We start from the raw sequence: 24,629 nt of genomic DNA on the forward strand, positions 1-24,629 counted from the left end.
TATTATGTAAAGGACCTTAATATAAAGGTGTGTGCCATATTTTATTCTAGTCTGTTGTATATTTGCAAAGTTAATTAGGTTTTAAAAATATGTGTAGTTTTTACTCGAGGGCGCTGTTTTAGCATAAAAACAGCCATATCTTATGTTATACAAAAGCTAGATTAACATGTAAGTTATCTTTAGAAAGGTAATTTTGTGCCTTGAAGGCCTAAAAAGGATCTTTAAGCATAAGTATGTAACATAAACTTCATGTGGTAAAAATCAAACAAAACGTAACGGTTAAAATGGAAAATTTTATTACGAATTTTTTTTTAGTGGAAAGAGTTATATTTGTTTACTAACTGACAGGAAAATAGGAATGGTGTTCTTTGCATTTATTAAATTATGGATATTTATCTATAACATACATTGCCACTTGTGAACCTATCTTTAATGGAACTAACTAAATTGCAAGTACGAAACAAAATCTCACTACACATTTCTGTAGTCAATTTTTTTGCTTTACATTTGCTGGTCAATTAATAAATACGTTCAATGGCTGTTGATGGATGAACTTCAGTCAAAATATTGTCACGAGGAACCAGAAGTTCATCTTTGTTTGTTGGATATTTTAAAGCTCTGAAATGTCCGACTGGATGTAGAAAAGTATCTGATTTCTTTTTATCGGATTCTTTAATAAACCACCATTGGTTGTTGTATTTGCAAGTAGCAAACCCCCTTGTTGTTTGTAAGGAATGTCACAAACCAGGACCTTTCGATTAAATATCTAAACATGCCAAAAATTCATACACCTTGAGCCTGGCAAGATTCCTCTGGAATAAAAGAATTGGAATAGCCAATTTGAATCTCTTCTAGCAATGTACATTGTTCTTCAACTTCCTTTTTGAAAAAAGAAATGAAAAGTTAATATCGCGGACATTTGAGGTGGTCCAATTATGCAGCTCTCTTGGGGTTTGTAGATTATGTTTTCCAATTTTCTGCAGAAGTAGCCAATCCATTTACAGTTCTAACCAACCAACCACATGGTCCTTTGCCATGTGAAGTTGCAAAAATGCCATTCAGCATATAAATCATAGTCATGTTTGTGACACATTAGAAGTTATTTTCTGTTTTTATATTGTCCTGCAGCAGCATCTGTAAAGTACACTACTTTTTTTAACAATTGGAATTTTATTTTAAGAAAGTCTAAGAATTTTCGCTTGAAGCAATGAACTCTGGTAGTGTCATGTCTGAGGGTGTCTGACACGATTACAAAGTTTTATGTTTAAGGTTGAGCATTTTGTCTGCTTGTTTTAAATTTGTGAACTACAAATGGAGAGATTGTTTCCTGAGAATTTGTCCAATGAAAGCCTTGAACAACAAGTTGAAGAATAAAAGAATATTTTTCTGCAAAGTCTGCAATTATTATTGGTGTTTCAAACACTTCACTTTCTTTTAGTGATTGTTGTTTGGCGATGAAGCAGTATGGCAAAAAGCTGGTGACTTGGCGAGTATGTCGGCCGAAGAATCTGACAGAAAACCGCAGAAATTGGTCCAAAAAAAAAGTCGTATTCCTGTTTTTTGTGTAAAGTTTGAATGCTGTTTTATGACATGCAATAGTACTCTCAAACTTCCTGCAGTCATAATCTAACTCTCACCGACAGTGTGTAAAACTTCGGCAACTCCTCTTGGTTTAAATATTGACATGATGATATTGATGTGCATAATGATTTTTCATATCGCTTTTTACCTCAGTTTACCTTTCAAGTAAACAGGGTGCATGAGTTCATCACAACAACTTTAAGGGTTCACCAAACGGAAGGTTGAAGAGCACTGATCTATGTAACCTTGTTAGAGTAAGAACAGCAGAGAAGTGCAACTCCAGTCCCCGCTGTACTTTCAGCATACCCCTTCTTTAGGTCAAACAAATTTTTGGAGTGGATAAAATTCTCTTTGGCTTTGCTCACTATATTTTTTTCGGTGCATTAAATTTGTGTTGAGTTTGCCTAATGCTCCATGATTGCGGTACCACAGCCAAAACTTGTAGTTTTCATATCTTTTGCTTTTCTCAAACTTTTTTTCAGCTGTGTAATAATTTCTTTGAAGTATTTGCTTTGTTGTTGCTCTTTACCACTATTTTCTTGCTGAACATCATGTTCGAATTTACAACATCTACTGCTGTTTCCCAAAAAAAAATTGTCAGTCCAAGATGATAAAGTTGTGTCAGTTGTTGAAACAATACTGGTTGAAGAACTCTGTGATTCACTTTCTGCTGTAACAAAACTTTTAGAGGCAGATACAGTTTGTAAAACATAAAAGCGACAATGAAGACAGAGTTTTTTTTCCTGGCACCAGATTGAAAGATGTATGTTTCGAACAAAAACTCAGAAAAATTTGTATAACATTTGAATATTTATTTGTGTGCTTGCTGAATGGGTCACAACAAGCTTGGCTAAGTTATGCATAACTTTTTTCCCTATTCTTTATAACTATTTTTTCTCTACAATGCAACTTTCAGTTTTTTAATACCACCGATACGTAACATTTTTTTTAAATATATGAGACAAAACACCACAAAAATGTTAATGTTTTTTGAAAAAGAAGTCATTAACCTAGTATAAAATCACCTAAACATTTTTTTCTGGTCCAAAGCAATATTTATAACCAAATTAGTAGAATGCTATATATTCTTACCTTTCTTTTGATTTATTATAGAAGTTCTTGCCATTTACCAGTCAAAAGTTATTAACAAAACAATGTTGAAACTACGCCATCATGTGGAAGTTATGCAAAAACTTTCTTAAGTCATTACTCCTACATTTCTGCATTGATTAGGCTGAAATTTGGTAAATCCTACTCTATAATCCTACTCTATTTAACTACTTTATTCATGCTAAATTTGAATAAAAATAGAAAGAGGTCATGTCTTATGGGTGTGTTCATTTGATATGGTTTGACTCCATATCTATACAGTAATTGAAAAATTAAATTACAACTGATTTACATTCTACACAATTGTCATTTAAAGCAATTGTTTAAATTGTGATGCATAACTACACACAAAAACATAATAAAAATACCAGGTTGTGTTACCCAAATAGTAAGTGAAAATGCAACCCACTAAACTTTTTACAAATTAGGTTCGTTTTATAAGGTATTGTTGTGTTTTAGGTTACTACAAATGTGCTCCGTTAATTGGCCGGTCAAGTATAGTATTCTGCAAAACATACAAAATTACTATTGCCAGTAATGTGTTACTATAACTTACCAATTACGCTGTGTGTAACCCTGCTGAATATTGGCCTCATGTTGACCTTGAGTAAACCCCATAGCACGTTTTGTCCAAGGCCAGCACGTTTTACAAGGGATTGTTACTTTTGCAACTTACTGCATTTAAGGAAATTGCGAACTTCTCACATGGCATTACACGTTAGACGCTTGCCCAATAACCCCTGACTGAAACTTGATTGTTATGCGAAGCTTATCGCGAAGTAATTGGTTGGCTGAAAAAACGCTGACGCCGCAATACATGCCGAATTTAAAGCAAGTAATAAAAATGTGTCGCCACCGCTACGGCGCTACAGGTCTTTATCTCAACTTGCCACTCGCATATGTACAATTAGGCGCAACCTTACACGGTAAAATATTAAATTATTTATTTTCAAATTATCCGATATAAACGGCAAAATTGGATACAAATCGAGTTTAGATTCGAATCTAAGGATCCGATATTCTATTTTGAACTTCACTAGTCATTTTAGATATACTATCTTTAGTCAGAATAGCATATCTAAACCAGCGGTCGGCAACCTACGGCCCGCCGCCTCTTTGACAAATTAGACACGAGTCTATTTCACATACTTTTTGACTAATATAACTACGTAATTGCGAAAAATTTTCGCGCTATTCGGTTTGTTTGTGTTGTGATGTTGCCATGTAATAAAACTAAAAATGTAATAGAAATACCGGTATACCAAGAAAATCGCACTCGCTTCGCTCGCAAGATGCGCCTTGACTTGAAACAGTTAACAAACACTAAGCTAGATTAACTTTAGATGTTATCGCATTCCTTCAAAGTAATTTAATTACACTTTTTATTCGCCCTTGCGTCAACACTTTACTGCCTCTGTAAATGTAATTAAACAGGTTTTTAAGTGCTAAAAATATCCAAGGCCTGCCTGATTCACAGTTGTTCTAACATTTTAATAACACAATTCTTAGTTATCATTTTGTGCGGCCCGCAGAGACCTTTTTAGTTTGGTTTTGGCCCGCGACTAGAAAAAGGTTGCCGACCCCTGATCTAAACGGTTATATAATAGGGAAGAAAGAAAAATGACCAAAAGTTGGTAATATATTATGACTAATAAAGTCATAGCGACAGAGGCCAATAGTAATGAGCTTATATGTTTTTTAAGGCAAAAAAATTATCTTTTTTGTCAACTAATGTATTTGCCCATCATTATTTTGTTAAACGACATTGTGGATATGCATTTGGTAATTTCATAATTAATATTTTGTTTAAATTATAACTTGTTTGTACACCGAAAGCCATTGCAGACTCTACACCGAATCTGTCGATCAATGATGCAAGCAGGGCAGACTAGAAAAACAACTAGCCTGCAGTGAGGTTCGAACTCACGACCTCGGGTCAAGCCGGGACCGTCGCTCTACCAACTGAGCTATGCAGGCTCAGAAGGAAACGAGTCGAGAAACAACCATACGCCAATGCTTGCTCAATGTGTTTAGTACAAGCAACTTCAATTGAGGGGGATTCACAGTACCATATCATATGCAATGAAACATAAACACACATGTGTGTTTACAACTGAAATTTCAGTTGTTCATGTTTCATTGCAACTTTTTTGTACAATTTTTTTATTACTTTTTTTAATACAGTATATAACAATAAGCATTAAAAATTTATAAAATTCAATCTGGGTTTGATGTCATGCTTAGTCCTTGCATTTTAGGGGTATTGCTCTTATGAATGTTTTTTCGATGCAGATATTGCTTATTAGAATGTTTTTCAATGCTTTTATTTCAACTAAACAAAAGTCTGTAAAAAACTGAAACGTAAAGTTTACATTGTTCTGCTAGTATTTGATGGTTTCTCATCATCTGCATGGCAAAATCCATTGCCCCTCAAGTTATTTTTTGTTATGTGTAAGAAATAAGTTTCACTTAATTGAATATTTTGTAACAACTAACTTTATTTTATACGTGAAAGCCTAGTATTTTGGAAAATTTATGACGTTTTAACATATATTGTCATGTCTAAGAGGTTATTCACTATATTTTATGCCTTAAATCAGGGTGGTCCAAACCCAGGCCCGCGAGCCCGATGTGGCCCACGAAGCACTGTTAAATTATTGTAATGCGTACAGTTGAGGGTTTATTTAAAGAAACAAAAATGACCAACGATCAGCAAGCATACTGCAATTGTTTGGTTATGATTACATTTGTCAGGTTACACCAGTGGTCGGCAAACTGTGGGCCGCGAGTTACTTTTTAAAAGTTTACTGTTTTCATATAGCACTACATTCATTGCACTATATTTTAAAAGTTGGTGTGGCTAAGATTTTCTATATTGTCTCATCGTGGTTCATGCTATATTTTATGCCAACTTTAACAATATGCAAACGCAAAATTTTTTGCGCTTTATGCGTATATTCTTCGTTTGTTTTTCAATATGGCATGACAGTGTTTCGGCATCAAGGTTGTGTTATACTTCACCCTTTCTTGATGTCAACAACATAACGCTGTGTGGACTTAGACTTCCTCAAAATGCAATTTGCTTCAGTTCCATAATACCACACTGGTTGGTTCGAGAACAACATTTTTACTTAAATTACTTGAACTATGACGTTAGGCCTCCTTGTGAGGTCTAATGTAAGGATTTTCATGTACTCAGCAAAAGCGATAATCAGTCTAAAAGCGATATTCTTTGATTTCTTTCGTCATGTGAAGCATAACTGTACAGTCTAATTTCTGTTAAATTTTTCTATATATGCCGTTATTTCAACAATGTTAAAATGCTTTTATGTGCCATATGCGTCATGTATCCTTTCAATTGAAATTTTGCCAATTTGAAACCAACAATTAACCTAATTTTTTTCATATGTGCAATTAAACTGGATCTTGTCTTCATATTTGCGCAAGAGTTCTTTCGAGAACGACAAGTGTTTGTAAGAAAAATTGTTTTAAAACGTAACTTTGTGATGTCTTTCTAATCCAACATAAACAAATATCCTGAATTATATGGGCGAGAAGTTGATTTTTGTGACATATCTTGTTTTTGCTCTTAATCTTTTTTGGTTGTTATGGTTTGCTTGGTATGTTTCAGACTGTTTTTTGTCAGAAGCTTTATAGAAAAAGTGTACATATATATCGTAGAGCTTTCAAAATTTCAGACTTGACATAAAGTGGTATGTAGGTGCGCATAAGAGGTTTATGAGGCTGAACCCCTAGGGGCCTTTGACTGGGGGACAAAAATGCAAAAATATGACGTCATCTTTTAGTTCGCTGTAGCTATCGACTCCCATCTGTTGTTTGAAAAACTTAATACAGAATTCGTCCATATTGGATTGCTTTTTTCAACTCGCTTATTGAAGAAGCGACTTGGCACCATGCTGCGTGTTTTATTGTCACTGGGGAAATAAGCTGCGCATGCGACTTGCCTTTTAGAAAGAGGCTTCTCTTAGTAAAAAAACCTATTGCTCTTACAACACCACATATTTTACCGCCGAAAATTTAAATGCGAATTCTGGAGGCAGTGTACACCTCTCTGTTGGCACCTGTTGTGCAGATTGCTTCAACCAAACATATCAGCACCAGGCCTACACAACCTAAAATTGTACAAGGGTCGCAGCAAGCAAAATACTAAAGTTGACTGCATTATTAGAGATGACGTTACACAGTCCATAAACATGGCGTCATACAAAATTAAATCTTTAAGAACACTGCGTTTATTTAGTTTAAATTGGCAAAACTTTTGTTTAAAGGTGTGGCGTAATAGGCACACAAAAGAGTTTTGCGTATTGCCCAAAACAACTGATTCAAAGTCCGTTTTAACAGTGATTACACAAACCAAGGCATGTTAACCATAGGCATTAACCCATTTTAAGAGAATGACAGTATTTGTTTTTTAAACATGTTAGCTGGACTAAATTTAATACCATGTTGTACCCCATACGCATTATCAACGTAAGTTGTATTTATCACATATATTTTTCGATCATTCCAAAAAAAACTCGCAGTATTTGAAAAATTGAATGCATTTTAGGGATGACGTTACAAAGTTATGTCATAACATGGCGTCATACAAAAATAAATCTTTAGGAACACTGCGTTTATTTGGTTTAAGTTGTTAAAACTTTCAATTTAATATAGGTGTGGCGTATTAGGCTCATAAAAGAGTTTTGCATATTGCTCGAAACAACAGATTTAAAGTCTGTTTTAACAGTGTTTTTACGGACCAAGGCAAGGTAAAAATTTACTGAGTAAAGTTGGCAAAAGTATAGCAAACCATAAGGCGTTAAACTATTTTAAGAGAGTGATTATATTGCTTTTTAAACATGTTCGCTGGCCAAAATGTAATACCATGGCCGTACTCATTATCTACATAAATTATATTTATCAAATATATGTTTCGGTCACTCCCCAAATACCTCACCGTATCTGAACCCCTTTCACATCTAAGCCATAAGTCAAGTGGGGAAATTTTTTGCCCATATATGTTTTTGCTTGCAGAAACAAATTAAGCAAACTATAGAACATGCAACAAATTTATTAAACCACAGACCTAATTGATATTAATAATATTTAAAATCAACCCTGGTAAGTATTGCTATTTATAACGGTCCACTAACACGAAACTTTATTTTATAAAATAAAAATAAACACTAATCCCTGGCAATATACCCCCCCCCCAACAAAAAATAGAACAACCGCACCCCCGTCTATTTCAACACTGTTTTTGCTGTCGAAGTGACTTTATGTGATGGGCCTTCAATAGCTCTGAAAATTTTAATTTGGGCCGCGATAAAAAAAGTTTGCCGACCACTGGATTACACCATTGAATAAACCAGTTTACTATCGCTCATCAAATTCTTTTTGTCATCTCTAAACATTTTATGCCCCGACCAAACACAAATCATTGATCCACCCCTGGCACGCATGCAGCACTTTATGTGGCCCGCAAAGAATATGCAAGAAATATTGCAGCCTGCAATGCTGTCAACCTTGGACCACCCTGCCTTAAATCATCTACTTACTAGTATTTTCCATGCATTATTTTTGTAATATAAAACAAATATTTTGACTTTCTGCAAGCATTTTGAATTTTGTAGCCCAAAAGGAATATGAATAACATCATTATGATGAACATAATAGCTTTCCAAGGGACTATTTTTTTTAGTTTACAGCACTTATTTAGTAATGAATCAGCAGTAAATTCTTCTGTTGCAATATTTAGATCAGTGCTCTTCAACCGGTGTGCACGGTGCACCCTAGGGTGCACCAAAATATGAACGGGGTGCACCAGTACAAAAAGGTATACAAGGGTGTATCACAAACTTTTAATGAACCAATAATACTTCACATTTTTATTGATAAAACAGTCATTAAATGTTCTCTTTGCTATTTTCTCAAGTTTGTTTGAATGCTGTTTTATAACATGCAATTGTACTCACAAGCAGCCTGCAGTCAAAATCGAACTCTCAACGACAGTGTTTAAAAACTTTGACATATCCGCTCGGTTTAATTAACATAATGATATTAATATGCATAAAGATTTTTTATACTGCTTTTTACCTCAGTTTACCTTGTAAGTAAACAGGGTGCATGAGTTTGTTACAACTTTAAGGGTTCACCAAACCAAAAAAGGTTGAAGAGCACTGATTTAGATAACATGCAAACTTTATATATATGAATAGTTTTAAAAAAATGTGGTTGAACTATTATAAACTAAAGTATTGCTCTGTACCCAGATAGTTGTGTTCCTGAATTGTATCTTAGAGTGTTTATTATGCAGGGACTGTTTCAAAAACAGTTGGGGCATGTTTCAAGTGGCACAAACGACTTGCAAACTTGGTGCTAACTACTGATGATGACAAGCTTGTTTATCTAAAACAGTATAACTGCAATCCTCCACCTCTTTTTATTCTGTTTGTTTCTTTGGCTGAGGTAAGAATTGCAATAAACTTTGTGAATAGCGTGCTATATGCTCTAATGATGAGTAGATTTCCATTTTTTTTGTAATATTGGTGTTTTGCTTCAGGATAAAAAGGAGAATACATCATAAAAAATACTAAGCATTTATAATAAGGACAGCTTACAAAAACGTTTACCTTGACAATGTACACTCTTTAGAACTTTAAGCTATATAACAAACAGACATATGACTACTTATAAACAACCACGATTGTTATTCTACATAAAGCAGTGGTTCTCAAACCTTTTCACCTGGCTGACACTTTTGCTTATTTAAAATAATTAAAAATGAATTACTATTATTACTCTAACATCCAAATCAGTACTCATTTATATGCAATATACAGTCTGACAAGTAACTTACCATTACAGTTGTAATATAAAAATATTATTTCAAAGGCACATAACATTATATGCAAGTTCTGTTGTTTTAGCTTATTTTAGATCCCCTGATCCAAAAAATCTACTTTCGGGTTGAGATGTTGCACACTCCACTCATGCGAGTGCCGATTTCTGTGATTGTTTCCAGACAGTGTTTTCCGCTAAAATGGGTTGTCATAAGTCCGACTAGACTTATGTGTTACAGACTTGGGGCCAATTATCGCATAAACTAATAATGATACACACTTACACAACTCCAAAAACGAAGTGCGACTCACATGGTAAAAAGTTCCATTTATTCAATAGGAATGGCAGCAAAATATGTGTGATGATTTTGGTACAATCATAATTGCACTATCAGCAGCACTGTTAAATTTCATGCAAGCGACGATGCTAAATCACAAACGCGCTGTTCGCCACCTGTAATCAAAACAAAGTCTTTTTCCTGGGTGTGATTATGCCACTCTTTTTGCAACACCTGCACAGCAGCTGTGTGCCAAGTCAACAAAAATTCAATATGTTATTGAGGGAAAATCAATTGTTGTAGTTGCACACAAATCACATGATATTAAAATATGCTTATTAAGAAGAATTTTGTAACTATCATTTCATAAAATTAGAGACCCTGAAATGCGCATGACATTCGAAGTTTTTTTTTATATTCTGTTTACATGGCCTTCTGTTTCCTTGCTGTGGAATAAACTGTTCTATTCACTGATGTGTTGAATGTACACTTGTTAATCATCCAATCTGAAAGAATAGACGAAGCTCTAAGGAAAAAAAATGTCCAAAATATCGTATGGCCTTAATCAAATTTTGGTTTTAAATAGCTTATGAGATGCATGACTGTAGCGACCTTATGTCCTAATTAGTTAATTTTATTAATAAGCTTTACTAGCTAATTCTGCCTATTTATTTGAGGACATCGACCGTTGTGAGTTTGTGTTTTTTTTCCTAGATTAATCTTGTTTGAAGCTTGTAACAAAAGACATACCACTCGATTCCAATTAAGATATATTAAATGCATTAAAGTTAGTATTTATAATTATTGCCAAACGAATCGATTGATGTACACAAAACACCATGGTCTTACATTTCCGATTATTCTAACATATTACGAATGACAAACATTAACCGACAATTGATAATAATTGAAAACTTACAACCGATAACTTAACATGTCCACAGTAAACTCACACAAATTGTAAAGCGTCGCTGCTGATTAGGCCGGTCATATTCAAGACTTTCAGTTTGTGTCTGTCTGACTAGCGTTGAGACCATTACATGCCTGGCAATCCCAAAGGAATTGTTTCGCCAGATTTAGCTAGGCGCAGCTGAGCAGACGAGATATTAATTTGATTGATAGAACCACATGTAAGTTAATTACATGTTGCGTACGTGACGTAACAGTGACGCAACATGACCCAATTACATAAAAAACATTGCTGCTTCGGACAGTGAGTTGAACCCAGAGAAAAACAAGCAATAAACGATATTAGCACTTACAAAAAGAAGGGGCGTCCGGACCCCAAAACCCTAGATATGCCACTGGGGAGGAACAAATTCACAGACAATGTGCCAGCATTTTTGGCAAGTAATATTTTACCTGGGCAAGTGCTGATTGGACAAGCGAGGGCAAATTCTGATTTAATATAAACCCTGCCCTGTATTTTATTAATTTATTTTACATTTACATTTTAATATTTTATGTATTTTATTAATTTATTTTACATTTACATTTTAATATTTTAATTTTTTACTATTTATTTGTACAGACAAACTGATGATGCCATTTATATGGCGAAATGCATATTTTAACAAGTTTATTACAAACAAATATACAGTTATTTATTGTTTGTTTGTCTTTCAAGCACAATCTGTGAATGTAAGATATAAAACATTAAAAAGGGATTATGTTTGTGTCGTCTTTAACAGTACTGGTCTGGCTAAACACTAGCTATTCAGGGCAATAATTTTGTGTTGAGGCTTCAACTGGGAACGCAACAAAAATGTGTCAAAATATCTGTGGAAATTAACTCATGTGTAGGATATATGATATTTGCTGACCTCTTTGGAAAAAATCACACACAGCACTTCAGCAATAATTTGACATCATATCAATCCCATTGACCTTGTCAATCCCATTAACCCTGGTACATGTATTTATTGCCTGGAAGTTTTGATAAAATTATTTTGCCAAACCCCTAACTCTGGAAAGAGCGATATTTACCCATTCCCCCCAACTCTGGAAAGAGCAATATAAATGGCAGGCTGGCAGAATCTTGCCTTCTGGTGACAAGCATTTTTGGCAAAAAGATTTCAGTTTTTTAGTTACGCAAGCAATGTATCAACCTTGCCATGTTTAGGCGATTAACAAGCTATTAATGAGTAAATTAGGTAGAAAAAGCTGCACAAATTTTTTTGTGACTTTAACAAGTACATAAGGGGCATGCTAAAGTACAACCTGGGGTAACATAATTACATAGATAAGCTGTTTTTGAGCGAACTTGTATGCAAACATGCAGCTCAAAATCAGATTGAAAGGCACATAAAAAAAAACCTTAAATTGGGAGAAATTGTTAATATATATTCTTCGAAATAACGATATTTATTATACAATTTAATAGAAATTTTTTTTTGAGGTTAGTCACACAGTGCTGATTGCATTTCAGCACATTCCCCCAAAGATCGTTGGCATGAAAGGCTTGCCCTAAAGCAGAGGTTCCATACGTTGGCGGTACCGCCCCCCTGTGGGCGTTGGCGAGTTCCAAGGGGGCGTTTTACGTCTTTTCATGATTTGGGGGGCGCTGAACGCACATAAGGGGGCGTTACATGAAAGTACTTATATCATAATTTTATAAAAAGTTCACATACAAATAGTAACAAACAGACTGTAGGACGTAGGTAACTTTTAACTTTAAATGGTTACTTCCGTACTGCGAACTTGTAGTAGTTTCTCGACCATTGTTACGTAATAATTGACTTTCTTATGTAAAGCTGTTGGGTGTTGTTGCGTTTCACCGTTTTATACGCGGCAAAATGTTTGCATATTTAAAGCAAGGGTCGCCAATCCGCCGACTCTTTGACAACTAGACACGAGTCCATTTTAAATACTTTTTGACTATTTTAACTTAGTACGGGCGAAATTTTTTCGCGCTGCGCGAATGATCTTTCTACGTCCAGTTTGTTTACGTTTTGATGCTGTCTTGGGACTAGATCAGCGCTTCTTTACCGTTGGGACGTGGAAGGCAGCAAAGTGTGTCGCGGACAAACAACGGAAAACGTATTCAAAAATATTAGACATATATTTTTTAACATTTTTTATTTTTTTGCCAATGTAATAAAAACTAGCAGAAAATTTTAAAGAAATGCCGTTATACCCCAAAAAAATTGCGCTCGCTTCGCTCGCCAGGTGCGCCGGACTTCAAAACATTAACAAACACTATTACACTTTTCATTATTAGTATGAATAAAAAAAATCCGAGGCCCGCCTGATTCACAGTTGTTCTAACATTTTTCTTAGTTAACATTTTGCGCGGCCCACAGAGACATTTATGAGTTTGGTTGCGGCCCGCGACTAAAAAAGGATTTAAAGTCTTGATGCAGAAAGATATGAATTTTTCCTGGTAATGACATAACCTGGTGAAATAATGTATGTATAAATTCCAATAGTGAATGTATGTTAGGCAACCTAAAATATCACTGACAGCTTATCGAAACGAAAGTGAAGACAGTATGATGTTAGACAACGATTAATATAATACTTTACTGTAAAGCAAGATGAGGGGGGCGATGTGAAACAATACTGAGCCCAAGAGGGCACTAGTGTAAAAAAGGTTGGGAAACACTGCCCTAAAGTATGCCAGTGCTGTGCTCAATGAAAAATAAGGCATTTTCAGAGTATATATAACTATATATCGCAAAATTTTGGCAGAAATTTTCGGCAAAACAAATTATTATTGATCCAAATCTTTGGCAGCCACAATTATTGAATGCAGTTGTGACACAGCGTAACATACAATAGTATGCATAGTGCCTATGGTATGCATAGTGCCTGTGGTATTGATAGTGCCTATAATCAGTGGTTCCCAAACTTATTTAAAAAAATTCCGCAACGGTCCCCTTAAAAATATACACAAAATAACACAGTGTTTTTAATAGTATCAAATGGGACGGGTGGATTTGCAGTCTTAGATAGACTTGTTTATACCGATTTACCGATTTCAGTATTGTAACGCTAACGAAATCAGTTTAATGCTAACGAAATCAGTTTGAGTGAAGCAATCACCATAAGTTTTAAAACAATGACTGTACAGCCCACAGTGTCCGCACAGCAAGCTGTAAAAACGTAATTCTCATTAACACAACGCAATAATATGTCGTCACAATTCAATCCAAAGCATGCAATCACCAAAATGAATAACTAATAGTAACTTGTGATGACGAGCGCAAACACGTTGCAATTAAGTTAGCGTAATGTCACTTTGCTTGTATACGTCGAGCTTGAGATTAGTTTTCTTTTTTCCACACAATTAGGCCTACGTACGGCATAGTTATTATTATTGTGTTTGTTAAGCTTGGTTTGGAAAAGTGGCCTAAATAATTTTATTGCACAAAAAATGTTTTCGTTAGGATCTTCACGTTGTTTTTTTATTGTGTACTTTGCGATCCCAGGAAATTGCATACCCGAAAAGGACCGCGGACCCCAGTTTGAGAACCACTGGTCTAAATAGATTTGCCTAAAACAAAAATACAATCATGGCAAAACAAGGCCAAAGTTCACGCTTACATATGTTTTCGTGTTTGCTTAATTAAAACATCCAAAACATATAAGTTAAGCCTTAAATGGAGAAGCATGTTCTTGTACATCCTAAAAATGCTCTTGCGAATGTCACACCTGTCTATTAAACAGAAATGGTGACTATCATATTTAATTTTTTTTAACTCAACATAGAAGTAATTGCCAAATCAAAGTAAAACTGCAAACACAAAAATTCTATGATCAAAATTGAATACTTTTTAAAATAATAAAAATATTTTTTGTAAGTCGCCAGCATTCTGCTATACTCTAAGTGGCTCAACAGAAAAAAGTAATTTATTGCATTTTATTCTCAAGAATTTAAGTTGGTCAACATTATCAAATAGGGGTTGGAGAAATATTTCACGCTTCGCACAAATTTCTTCTCTAAAGTCAGATGTTCTCTATGAGACAAGCCAAATAAGAAAGAAAACAAATAAAATAGGCCTTTAATATTGTAAATGATGAAAACACACAATAAGTGGGCTAGAGCTTGATGGAAACACACAATAAGACCCACAAAGCAACAACATCTAATTTGGAATAAGTCCTAAATTTATCGGAATCGGACCTAAATGGCCAAAATAATGCCCAAAATAGACAGGGTTGTATAGACAGGGTATGGGACGGTTGGGGGACACCTTTTTGGCATTGGCTGTTTTGGTGTCGACGTTTGGGCGCCCTAGTTTAAAAGGCGGGGTGAGGGCGCTGCTGTTGTGTCACCTGATTGTTTGCCTCTGTTTGGGGTTAGGCGCGTGTAATGAGTAGAATTAGAAATTGGGTTAGGGTTGATATTATTAGGGAAGTTCGTGATGAAGTTAGGGGTGGGGTTTGGGGTTAGACAAAAGATTGTAAAGGCCTAGTCATTTAGGTCTTATTCCAACACTTAGATCTTATTTCGATTTAAATGTTTTTAACGACTATTAGGTATTAGTTATATTTTGGAAAAACTGTGTTTTATACTGAAGTTGATGTTGCTTTAATTTCGGTCTTATGGCTGGAGTCCCGCTAGATCAGGGGTCGGCAACCCCTGGCACGCGTGCCACTTGTGGCATGTGAGATGTTTTTTCAGGGCACGCCAATTGATTCAACGCTCAAGATATACCACCTTACGAAAGTACAACCATTACATCACTACCACATTATTAACTTTATTATTACATCACTAAAACTAGCGCTAACTAAATGTTTGAACACATTTCCATTTCGTGTCACAAATATGTGTCTTAACTGTTGAATTTAACATTATTTTTTGTGTGCGTTAAACTTGTTGTTTACGACTAACCGTTCGTATTACGTCACAATGCCCCAAAAGTGGCGTGACATTCACTGCGTTAGTGCAGAGCATTCTACATCAGTGGTTCTCAACCGCCGGTTCGCGTCAACTTTCCTGCCGGTCGGTCAAATATATAACAATTTTATATCTTAATTGCAAAATGCAAGATGTTGAAGGCTGCTTGTCCATCAAATTTAGAACTTCGCCAGTTCTGTAATTTGCAGCATTGTGACGTAACATAGAGTTAATGGTCTACTTTGGACTTTATTGTACGTCACAATGCTGCAAGTGTTGTGCCAAACTGTTTAAAATTAGGCTAGAACTCGTTAAGTTCTGAACTTTAAGACCAGTTGTACTTGAAAAACTTCAATAGAACCACATATAACTCGTATCATATCAAAAAGACAGCAGCAAATTGCTCATTACATTGAAGTTTCCGTTATTTGCTTTTAAGTTGCATACTTTCGTTGTTATTACATTTTGGGTTGATTTTAATTTTTGGTCCCCCGGTCCACAAAATTTGTTTTGAAATTTAACAGTCCATATGCTAAAAAGGTTGAGAACCACTGTTCTACATTAAAATCAAGCACGTGTTCATGAACAAAACTAGTTCATGAACAAAACTAGTGTTTTTTGTTTAAAAGTTTAACAATCCGCTGACACGTCACACCTAGGTTATCTGAATTTCAAAAAAAAAGTTTGAGAACCACTGCTTTTTGTAACTATGTGATTGTTTTAAACTCTGGTCATTATTGAAGAATGGTAGGACAAAATTTATCAGAAAGATTTTTTTTAATTATCACTGTCTGAGTTTGACTTGCTTAATAGTTTTAATTCTACAGTATTTAAATTCATAATTTTTTTGGTTCACTTACTACCAAATTTATATACTCTATGTGAGTGTGATTACATTTCCCCTCCTTGTTTATTATTAGGTAAGCATAGACTAACCTCAAATTGATTTAACTACACTCATACATGTTTGTTTTGAATTAAACAATGTGAATTGCTGTTTACATGTTAAAAGCAAACTAGGACATCTCTGTTTTTTTAAATAACTTTTTCTAATGACTATTCTAGTTGGTGATGTTTATTTATTATGGGGTCCAAGCAGAACACAATCAATGGATAACAATCAGTCAAGGTCTTGTCAATACACCACTGATATATGATCCTTGGAAGCGAAAAGAGGTCTGGCGTTTTATTTCCTACATGTTTTTACACGCTGGGTAAGTTTAGATATTTGAACAGGTTACTAAGTACTTTATAACATGGTTTAGGTAGCCACCAAACGTTTAATATTAAAAGTATTTAATGTCACATAGAGGTGGTATTATTAGTATGCAATATAAATAATATCTCCATGTTTGGTATTTTAAATTCATCCATACCCTCAGAAATTACAATAAAATATTGACATGTAAATGTTTTATAAATGTTGATTTGTTTGTAAAACTGTAGTGTAAAATTTATTCAAGAAGAAACATTAGGATTTGTGGTAAAAAACATTAGGATTTTGTGGTTTTTATTTTCTTGTCCTATGCCAACTTGTATTTTTGCCATGCTAGTTTTGGGGCCAAATTGGTTTCATGCATGAAAAAATATCCCACAAATTTCATTTTGCATTTTCTACATTTTACTGTGGATGGTTGCGCCTAATTGTACATTCGCAAAGTTCTGTCGCTGTGGCAACACATTTACTGTGCTTGCTGTAGTGCAGCATCAGCCTCTTTCGGGCGACCAATTACTTCGCCTCATGCAATAACTTTCGCGTAATCATTAAGTGTCAATCAAATGTTATTGGGTGATTGATTAACGTGTAGTCACTTTTAGCCTCAATAAAACATTCCTATAGTGATTACTTATTAGGCATCATATTTGTTCTAAATATCACATTATTTAACTAATTGCTGTCTCCAAAACTTAAACCTGTTCTGTTACCTTATAAGCCTCTACTGTTATTTTTGGTTTCAAAACATCACAAAAGCTATAATCTGCATAAATAAATGGCCTGCACCTTGTTGGCCATTTTTTAATGTAACACATGCTAAGTCCTTGCCCATAGCCAACAGCAAGGGTACTGTCATGCATAAAATGATCTGCTTTTTCCTCAAGTGATATATACTCTGGGCATTGCAGCTTGATTTGATGGCATAGAATATGGCCTTATGTTTACCGTTATGTCCGTTATTTTTGCATTGTGGCATGATTTAATCGGGGGACATATAAATTTACTACTAATAATAATTTTTCTAACATCTCTTTCTGTTTCAGAATAGAACACATCCTTGGAAATGTCATTCTTCAGTTGGTTATTGGTATAATGCTTGAAATGGTTCACAAAAGTTCCAGAGTCTGTACAGTTTATATGTCAGGGGTTCTTGCAGGTAGATTGAAGAAAGATCCACTGAAGTATTGTTGACTAATTGTGCTAATCACAAAACGGCTTACTGTACATTACGACCCAAAATTGTTCGAAGTCCGCCATAATATTAATATGTGTTTGGACCATATACTAATGTTAATGTAACTATTGTAACATTTATACAATGCCATGCAATTGACCCAAAAGGTCACCTTTAAAGGAACAGATAATATTGGACTTTGTGAATTAATACAGCCATAGGCGCCAAACTTGGGTGTGCAAAGAGTTTTATATGCAAATTCTGACAGGGCGTCAAAACGCGCTAAAATATGACCAGATAAACTCTCAATTAGTGTGCAAACTCCACTTCTGGAAAAACTATACTAAAGATATGCCAGCAGTTCAGAACTTTGTTTATATCTTTATGCATTTAACCGTCATCTTCTTATTTTAATGAAACCCATTTTTGATTGAATACAAAAACATGGTCAGTTAAAATTGAATACTGGCCTGCTGAGAAATTTTAGGTTTGACTTTGACACATGTCTAGAAACGGTTGCCAAGCCTGATGTAGGTCAAGCTTATAGGCTGATAAAAATAGTTTAATATGTCGTATAACGGACTGCTTACTGTGACGTAACAATTCCTAAAGATGCTGTGGTGTTTGGTCCCTTCTTATAATAAGAAAACTTTGTCCATAAGTTAATCCATACACAAGGTTTCAATAGCAATAAACATAAAACAAATGTGTTGTTAAGTACTTTATAGTTAACGCAACAATAAGGCATATACATATTAAAAACTTGCAAGCAATTTAAAAATGCGGGTTTTTTGTCAAGATTTTCAAGTCAGGTCAAATTTATATGAAGTCAAAATCTCAAAAAAAAAATAAATATAAGAAATTAAAAAAAAAAAAATAAGCTTTGAATGACATCCAATAACATTTTAACTGTATTTGATCTTTATTAGAACAGTATACAGTATATGCGATCCAGCAAAATTAAAAACGCAGGCCTGGTTATTTGCATTAAGTTCAGATCAAACTTATTTTTTGGCTTCAGATAGTTGTGGTATCTCTGATTTGGACTAATGTATTGCTCTGGTTGCATCTAGTAGCCTAACAGCAAAATACGGTCCAAAAATTGAGTAAATATCCTGTCTAAATATTAAGAATAAGCAGTCTAAAACATTGACTTTTGCTGTACTTTTTTACTGTAGACCTAAATAGGCTGAATTTAATCTGCATAAACTTGTTTTATTCACTTTAATAATTGCTACTTTTACTTTACTTAGACAGCTTATTATTTTATTTAACTTTACAAACTAACTTAACTTTGTCTTTTATTTAATTTTAACTTTTTGCTTTAACTTATCAGGTTGCACTATAAAAATGTGCTTGCTTTTAAGTTCTGTTTACTTAAGAAATGATAATTTTCATGTTGATAGTTTTATGCAAATTTATGTTGAGTTGAGTTGGTTGGCCATCGTGAATCTAATATTTAACACCACAGGTTGATGTTATTTTGAACAACTGACTGATTTCTAGTTAAGCAGAGCAGCTAACGTCTAGAACATTTGGGAACATTGGTTTTACAGACCTGCAAAAGTGTAAAAAGCCCCCGCTAATCTTGGGAGTTGCCTCTGAAACCCTTTACTATGCTAGATCAGAACACTAAGAGTTTTAACAAATAACTCTCACTATTAGACAATAACTAGGAAATGTGAAACTACGTGCAAGTGTAACAATAAAATAATCTAATGAATTTATGGCACACATAGCAAGATTTGGCACTCTGGTCTTTGTCTAGCAATGGTCTACTCCAAGACTTTGTGAATGGCTGTTACTGTGGAGAAACAATAGATGATTATGGACCTAACATAATATTTACAACACCAGTCACTGCAGTTTGAAACACTAAACAACTTGAGATTTATACTAACTGTTCCTTCCCGCTTCCTCTTTAAAAAAAATTTCCCCCTAAAAATAAAAAATCTCTCCAAAAGGGAGCAAATTTCCACCATTTGACATCCACTGGCCTATAACTTATGTTAATATAAAAAATAAGTACAAAAATATGTTATAAAGGCTACAACTTATTCATGTGAATGATTCGTTTAAACTATATGTCCAGTTATGCAAGACAATTCAGGACATAGATCTTCCTCAACAGTTTTTAAAGAGTATGAGCATTTAAGCTTAATGTTTGCCAATCTTGAGAATGCCGCTTCACAGAAATATTTTGTATAAAAGGGCAAGAGTTTATCAACAGCTAGTTCTAAAATAATTGGGTATTCCTTTCTTACTTTTACCAAAAAGTCACTTAAGTTATTTTTTAATTTTGGTTGAAAGATTCTGTCACTTAAAAGCAATTTTTCCTATACTTCTAATTGCATCTGTTTGATACCTAAGAAGTCAGTTGCATGATTTTTTTGAGTTAAGTCCACAGAAACGTTTAGTTAACTTTGTATAAAGAAAATCATCTGTTGCAGTAAACTTTCAAAATTACCATTTTTGGTTTTATATTTCTACTTTGTAAGCTTTTAGTCCCTGAAAGAGAAGTCACAAAAAAATCTGCAACTGCAGAATCTGTTCACTTGACAAGTATGTCTTTTAAATGCCTACAGTTTTAAAAACTTGATTGAATATATCTACACCTCTGGTATGGCTTTCCAAAGCTTCTGTGTCGCTCCGCAGTTTTTGGAATATGGAAAACCTGGCTCTACGTACAGTTCCATGACCATGGGATGATATAATCGTAAATGATTCAGTAGAAGGTTTCTTGCATACAAATTCCTAAACTTAATTATGAAAGGCGAAAAGTTAACTTACTTGGTAATATGCAACATCATAATAATATGCATCTGATGACAAGTAAACTGATTCTACAAAAATGTTTCATCCTATTTTATTTTTGACTTTTTGGCTTTTTTTCGTGATTTTTTAGCTTTTTACTGTTTCAGTGATTTCACACGAGTCTAAACATAGCCTTTGATCCATAATAAAATCAACACTTACTACTTGAAATATTTCACGACATAATTTAAATATGGATATCTATTTTGTGATAAAATTATAGAATTGTTTTATCCTTTCAGCACTGACATTTAACAAACAAGTATTTTTACTATTCCCTGCAAGAGATCACTGAAATTTTTTTTCTTTAATTTTGTATGAATCCACTCAACCTACACCTACACTGTTTCGTATCACCTGCTTAATACATTTTTGTCAAACCCTTTTGTGTACAAACGGATGGACTAAAACTGAAAATTTTACATGTAGAAAACAATAATAACATATTTTTGATAACTGATGTTTTATTTGTTGTAATGATTTTATTTCCTTTAAGATTTTGTCTGAACATAATGATGTTCTGGGCGTAATAATGTACTGGCTAAAGAAAAGTTCTGTGTCACTTTTATTAATATCGACTTTGTCATGAAGGTTCATTTGCAAGTTCAATATTTGATCCTTATGTTTATTTGGTTGGAGCATCTGGTGGAGTTTATGCACTTTTAGGAGGATATCTTTCCAACATAATCATGGTAAATAGTTAAAGTTTTTTTTTATTAGTCTTTAATTGGAACGTTGCAACACATGGTCCCTACAATAATTTCATATTAAATAATGTGTTATTTGCGTTTCTGTGTAGCCGATATGTGAAGCCTATTGTAAAACAACAAAGGCACTGGTCATCCCCTGACTGTTTTCCACTGATTATGTCTGAAACGCGTTAACTCAGGGTTTCCCAAACTTTTTTGTACCACGGACCACTATTTGTGATCTGTTTTATCACGGACCGCACTACAAAGCAAAAAATAAACAAATCAGAATTTTATTTATTTACAAAACTGACAACATCAATGGGATGGATGCGATTGCTTCTTTCTGCATAAATCATCAATTCTCAGCGTTATTTGTGAAAGGCAAACTCACAAGTCTGAGTCCACGGAAAGTCTGGACCTGTATTTTTCCGAATGGCGATTATAAAATATTATTACGTCATAGACGAGGAATATGAGAATTTTTCGTAAACAACTTTTTGACTACAACAAAGGCGCAACAAGTAAGATTTAATATACTGGATAGCAATAGCTTTCAAAATCATTAAGTTGTGAATAAGCGGTAATTATCTTTGAAAGGGTACCTACTGTACAACGTATATGTGTGACTTTTCAATTTTGTCATATCACCGCGGACCACAGTTTGGGAAACCCTGGGTTGAAGCTTTCCCACAATAAGAATCTTACCTTATAAGTAGGGCGATTATTTTTTGACTTGTCAAAAAAAAGTTAAAAAAATTTTATGTTAGGATAAAATTATTTTGAGTAAAAATCGATTAAAATGCACGTAAATCGTTTAAAAAAATTAAAACAAACTGTAGTCAGCTTTTTTAATTTGTTTGATTTTGTTAAATTTTATCAAAAAAATTTAGGTTTGAAGTACATTCAACAACATTTTAACTGTATAATATCTTTATAAGAGGAATATACGGTATGCATGAGCCTGCAGAATTAACCAGGCCTAGTTTATTGCATTGGGTTCAGCTCGAACTTCATTTTTTCTTTATATAGTTATGTATCTCTGATTTCGACAAATGTATTGAACAGTATTTGCTGTATTTTTTTCGCTTGTGATTTGCAATTATCCCATTTCCTATTTTAATAATATAGTAGGTCTTTGTTAATTTTCAGCAATTATTTGCATTTCAATTGTTTGGACAACTTTTTTTTATAATATAACCAGCGTTTTGTTTTTCTTTGGCATTTTTATTGTTGCTTGTTTTTTTGAAATGACAAAAATATCAACTAAGCATTTTCATGAGTTTTGCACAACCTGAAAAGATAACTAATTTGTGTTCGGCCGGTTGTCAGTAAAATGTCTAAAACGTGTGGTTGACAAGTGACAACGCCAAGACAATAATACAGTACTTCAAACAACAATATGGTGTTCAAATAAATGTATTTCTAAAAGGTCAAAATTATAAATTTTTGTGTCAAATTGATGGCACAAGTCAAAAGCAACAAAGGTGAGGTCAAAGAAAAACTCAATTTTGTAATAGCTGAGCTGCAGGCTATTAAAAAGAGTCAAGCATTTTTGCCAAACCAATATGATGTTATTGAAAAAAAACTTATTAGTACAGAAGGAGAACTAAAAACAATTAAAAAAGAAAACTCATTTACAAAAAGAAATACAATATATAAAACAAGAGACAACATGCAAACAAGATATCAACGCGCTGGAGCAATATGGCAGGAGGGACTGTCTGGAAATCTAGGGAGTTGCACCCACACCAAATAAGTGCACTGATGACATTGTTATAGCTGTGGCAAAGCAGGTTGTAGTTTCTGTGAGGAAATGTGACATCAGCATTTCCCATAGGCTTGGATCCTTCAAAGATGGACCACAAACCCCAAAAAAGAAAATTTATCCTGCCATTATTGCAAAATTCACCAGTCGAAAAACACGTGATGAAGTTTTTAGTAATCAAAGCAAATTGTATACATCAAGAGCATCTGAAAAAGATGCAGATCGGCCACTTATATTGATTAATGAAAGTCTCACAAAATCTAACAAAAAATATTTCACCACTGCTTGCTCCGTAAAAGACAACATGGATATAAATACCTGTGGACAAAAAATGGAGTGATTCTTCTCCAAAAAAATCAAACATCCCCAACCATCGCTATCCGCACACAAGAAGACATGAAGAGCAACAACATTCCCATCACCACTGTTAAATCATGATATGGAAAAGTTCTTTGTCTTTCAAAATCAAATTCAGTATGTATACATTTTTAACACGTTTGTCATTAATGCACTTCTTTACTTGTAGTTTTTTTGCATGCATATATTGTATTTCTATTGCAACCTTTCTATAAAAAATACATTTATAACATACAATGTGCAAAAGCAAAACACCCCATACTATGACAAATATTAAGGATGTAAAATATTTTTCCATGATGAATAGGACACTTACCAGGACCACGACCAGCAATGACTTAACAATTATTCATTTCAATGTAAGAAGTCTGTCATGTAATCTTCACATACAAGAAGAGTTTTTATTCACAAGTTTTGTGAAGCCAGATGTTATTGCCATATCTGAACCAAATTGGATGTTAACTCTGTTACCAACATAAATTTGCAAGATTATACTTTATCAGGAATGACTGAATAACAAATGCGGGAGGCGTGGGTCTATACATAAGGAGTACACTAAAGTACAACAATGCCTCACATTATTCCCTTGAGATTGACAAATGCGAAAATTTATGGATTGAAATACAGCTGAACCTTCAAAGTGTAGTAGCAGGTGTTGTGTATAGACATCCTGGACACAACAATGCACCATTCTCTTCTCACTTTGAAAGCTGCCTATTTAAACTAAACACAAAAAAGAGAGTATTTTACATAATGGGTGATTTTAATATCAACAGTATTGAAACAAATTCCACAATTCAACAATACAACTCAATTGTAGCAAGCCTAAATGCAAGAATGTTAATTAAAATCCCATAACATACAGCACCTTCACAAAAAATGTCCGCTATAGATCATATACTAACAACACATCTAATACAATAATACCAGGTTTAATAATCTGTAATATTTC

At 34.0% G+C, this 24,629-nt stretch overlaps 1 protein-coding gene and 1 pseudogene across 1 annotated transcript in view; both read left to right on the forward strand.

Annotated features, from left to right (window-relative positions):
- The window catches only part of LOC146168207 (rhomboid-related protein 2-like), a 33,237-nt gene that overhangs the window by 2,631 nt on the left and 5,977 nt on the right, over positions 1–24,629 (forward strand). Inside the window, exons 2-5 of the mRNA XM_083388807.1 lie at positions 9,011–9,162; positions 16,725–16,873; positions 17,919–18,031; positions 21,455–21,555. Of these exons, the coding sequence (XP_083244933.1) occupies positions 9,011–9,162; positions 16,725–16,873; positions 17,919–18,031; positions 21,455–21,555 (515 nt within the window). The remainder of the gene's footprint in view (positions 1–9,010; positions 9,163–16,724; positions 16,874–17,918; positions 18,032–21,454; positions 21,556–24,629) is intronic.
- On the forward strand, positions 23,015–23,758 carry LOC146168208 (uncharacterized; annotated as a pseudogene).

Source organism: Ascidiella aspersa, chromosome 1, assembly GCF_963924565.1.
Source record: "Ascidiella aspersa chromosome 1, kaAscAspe10.2, whole genome shotgun sequence".
NCBI lineage: Eukaryota > Metazoa > Chordata > Ascidiacea > Phlebobranchia > Ascidiidae > Ascidiella > Ascidiella aspersa.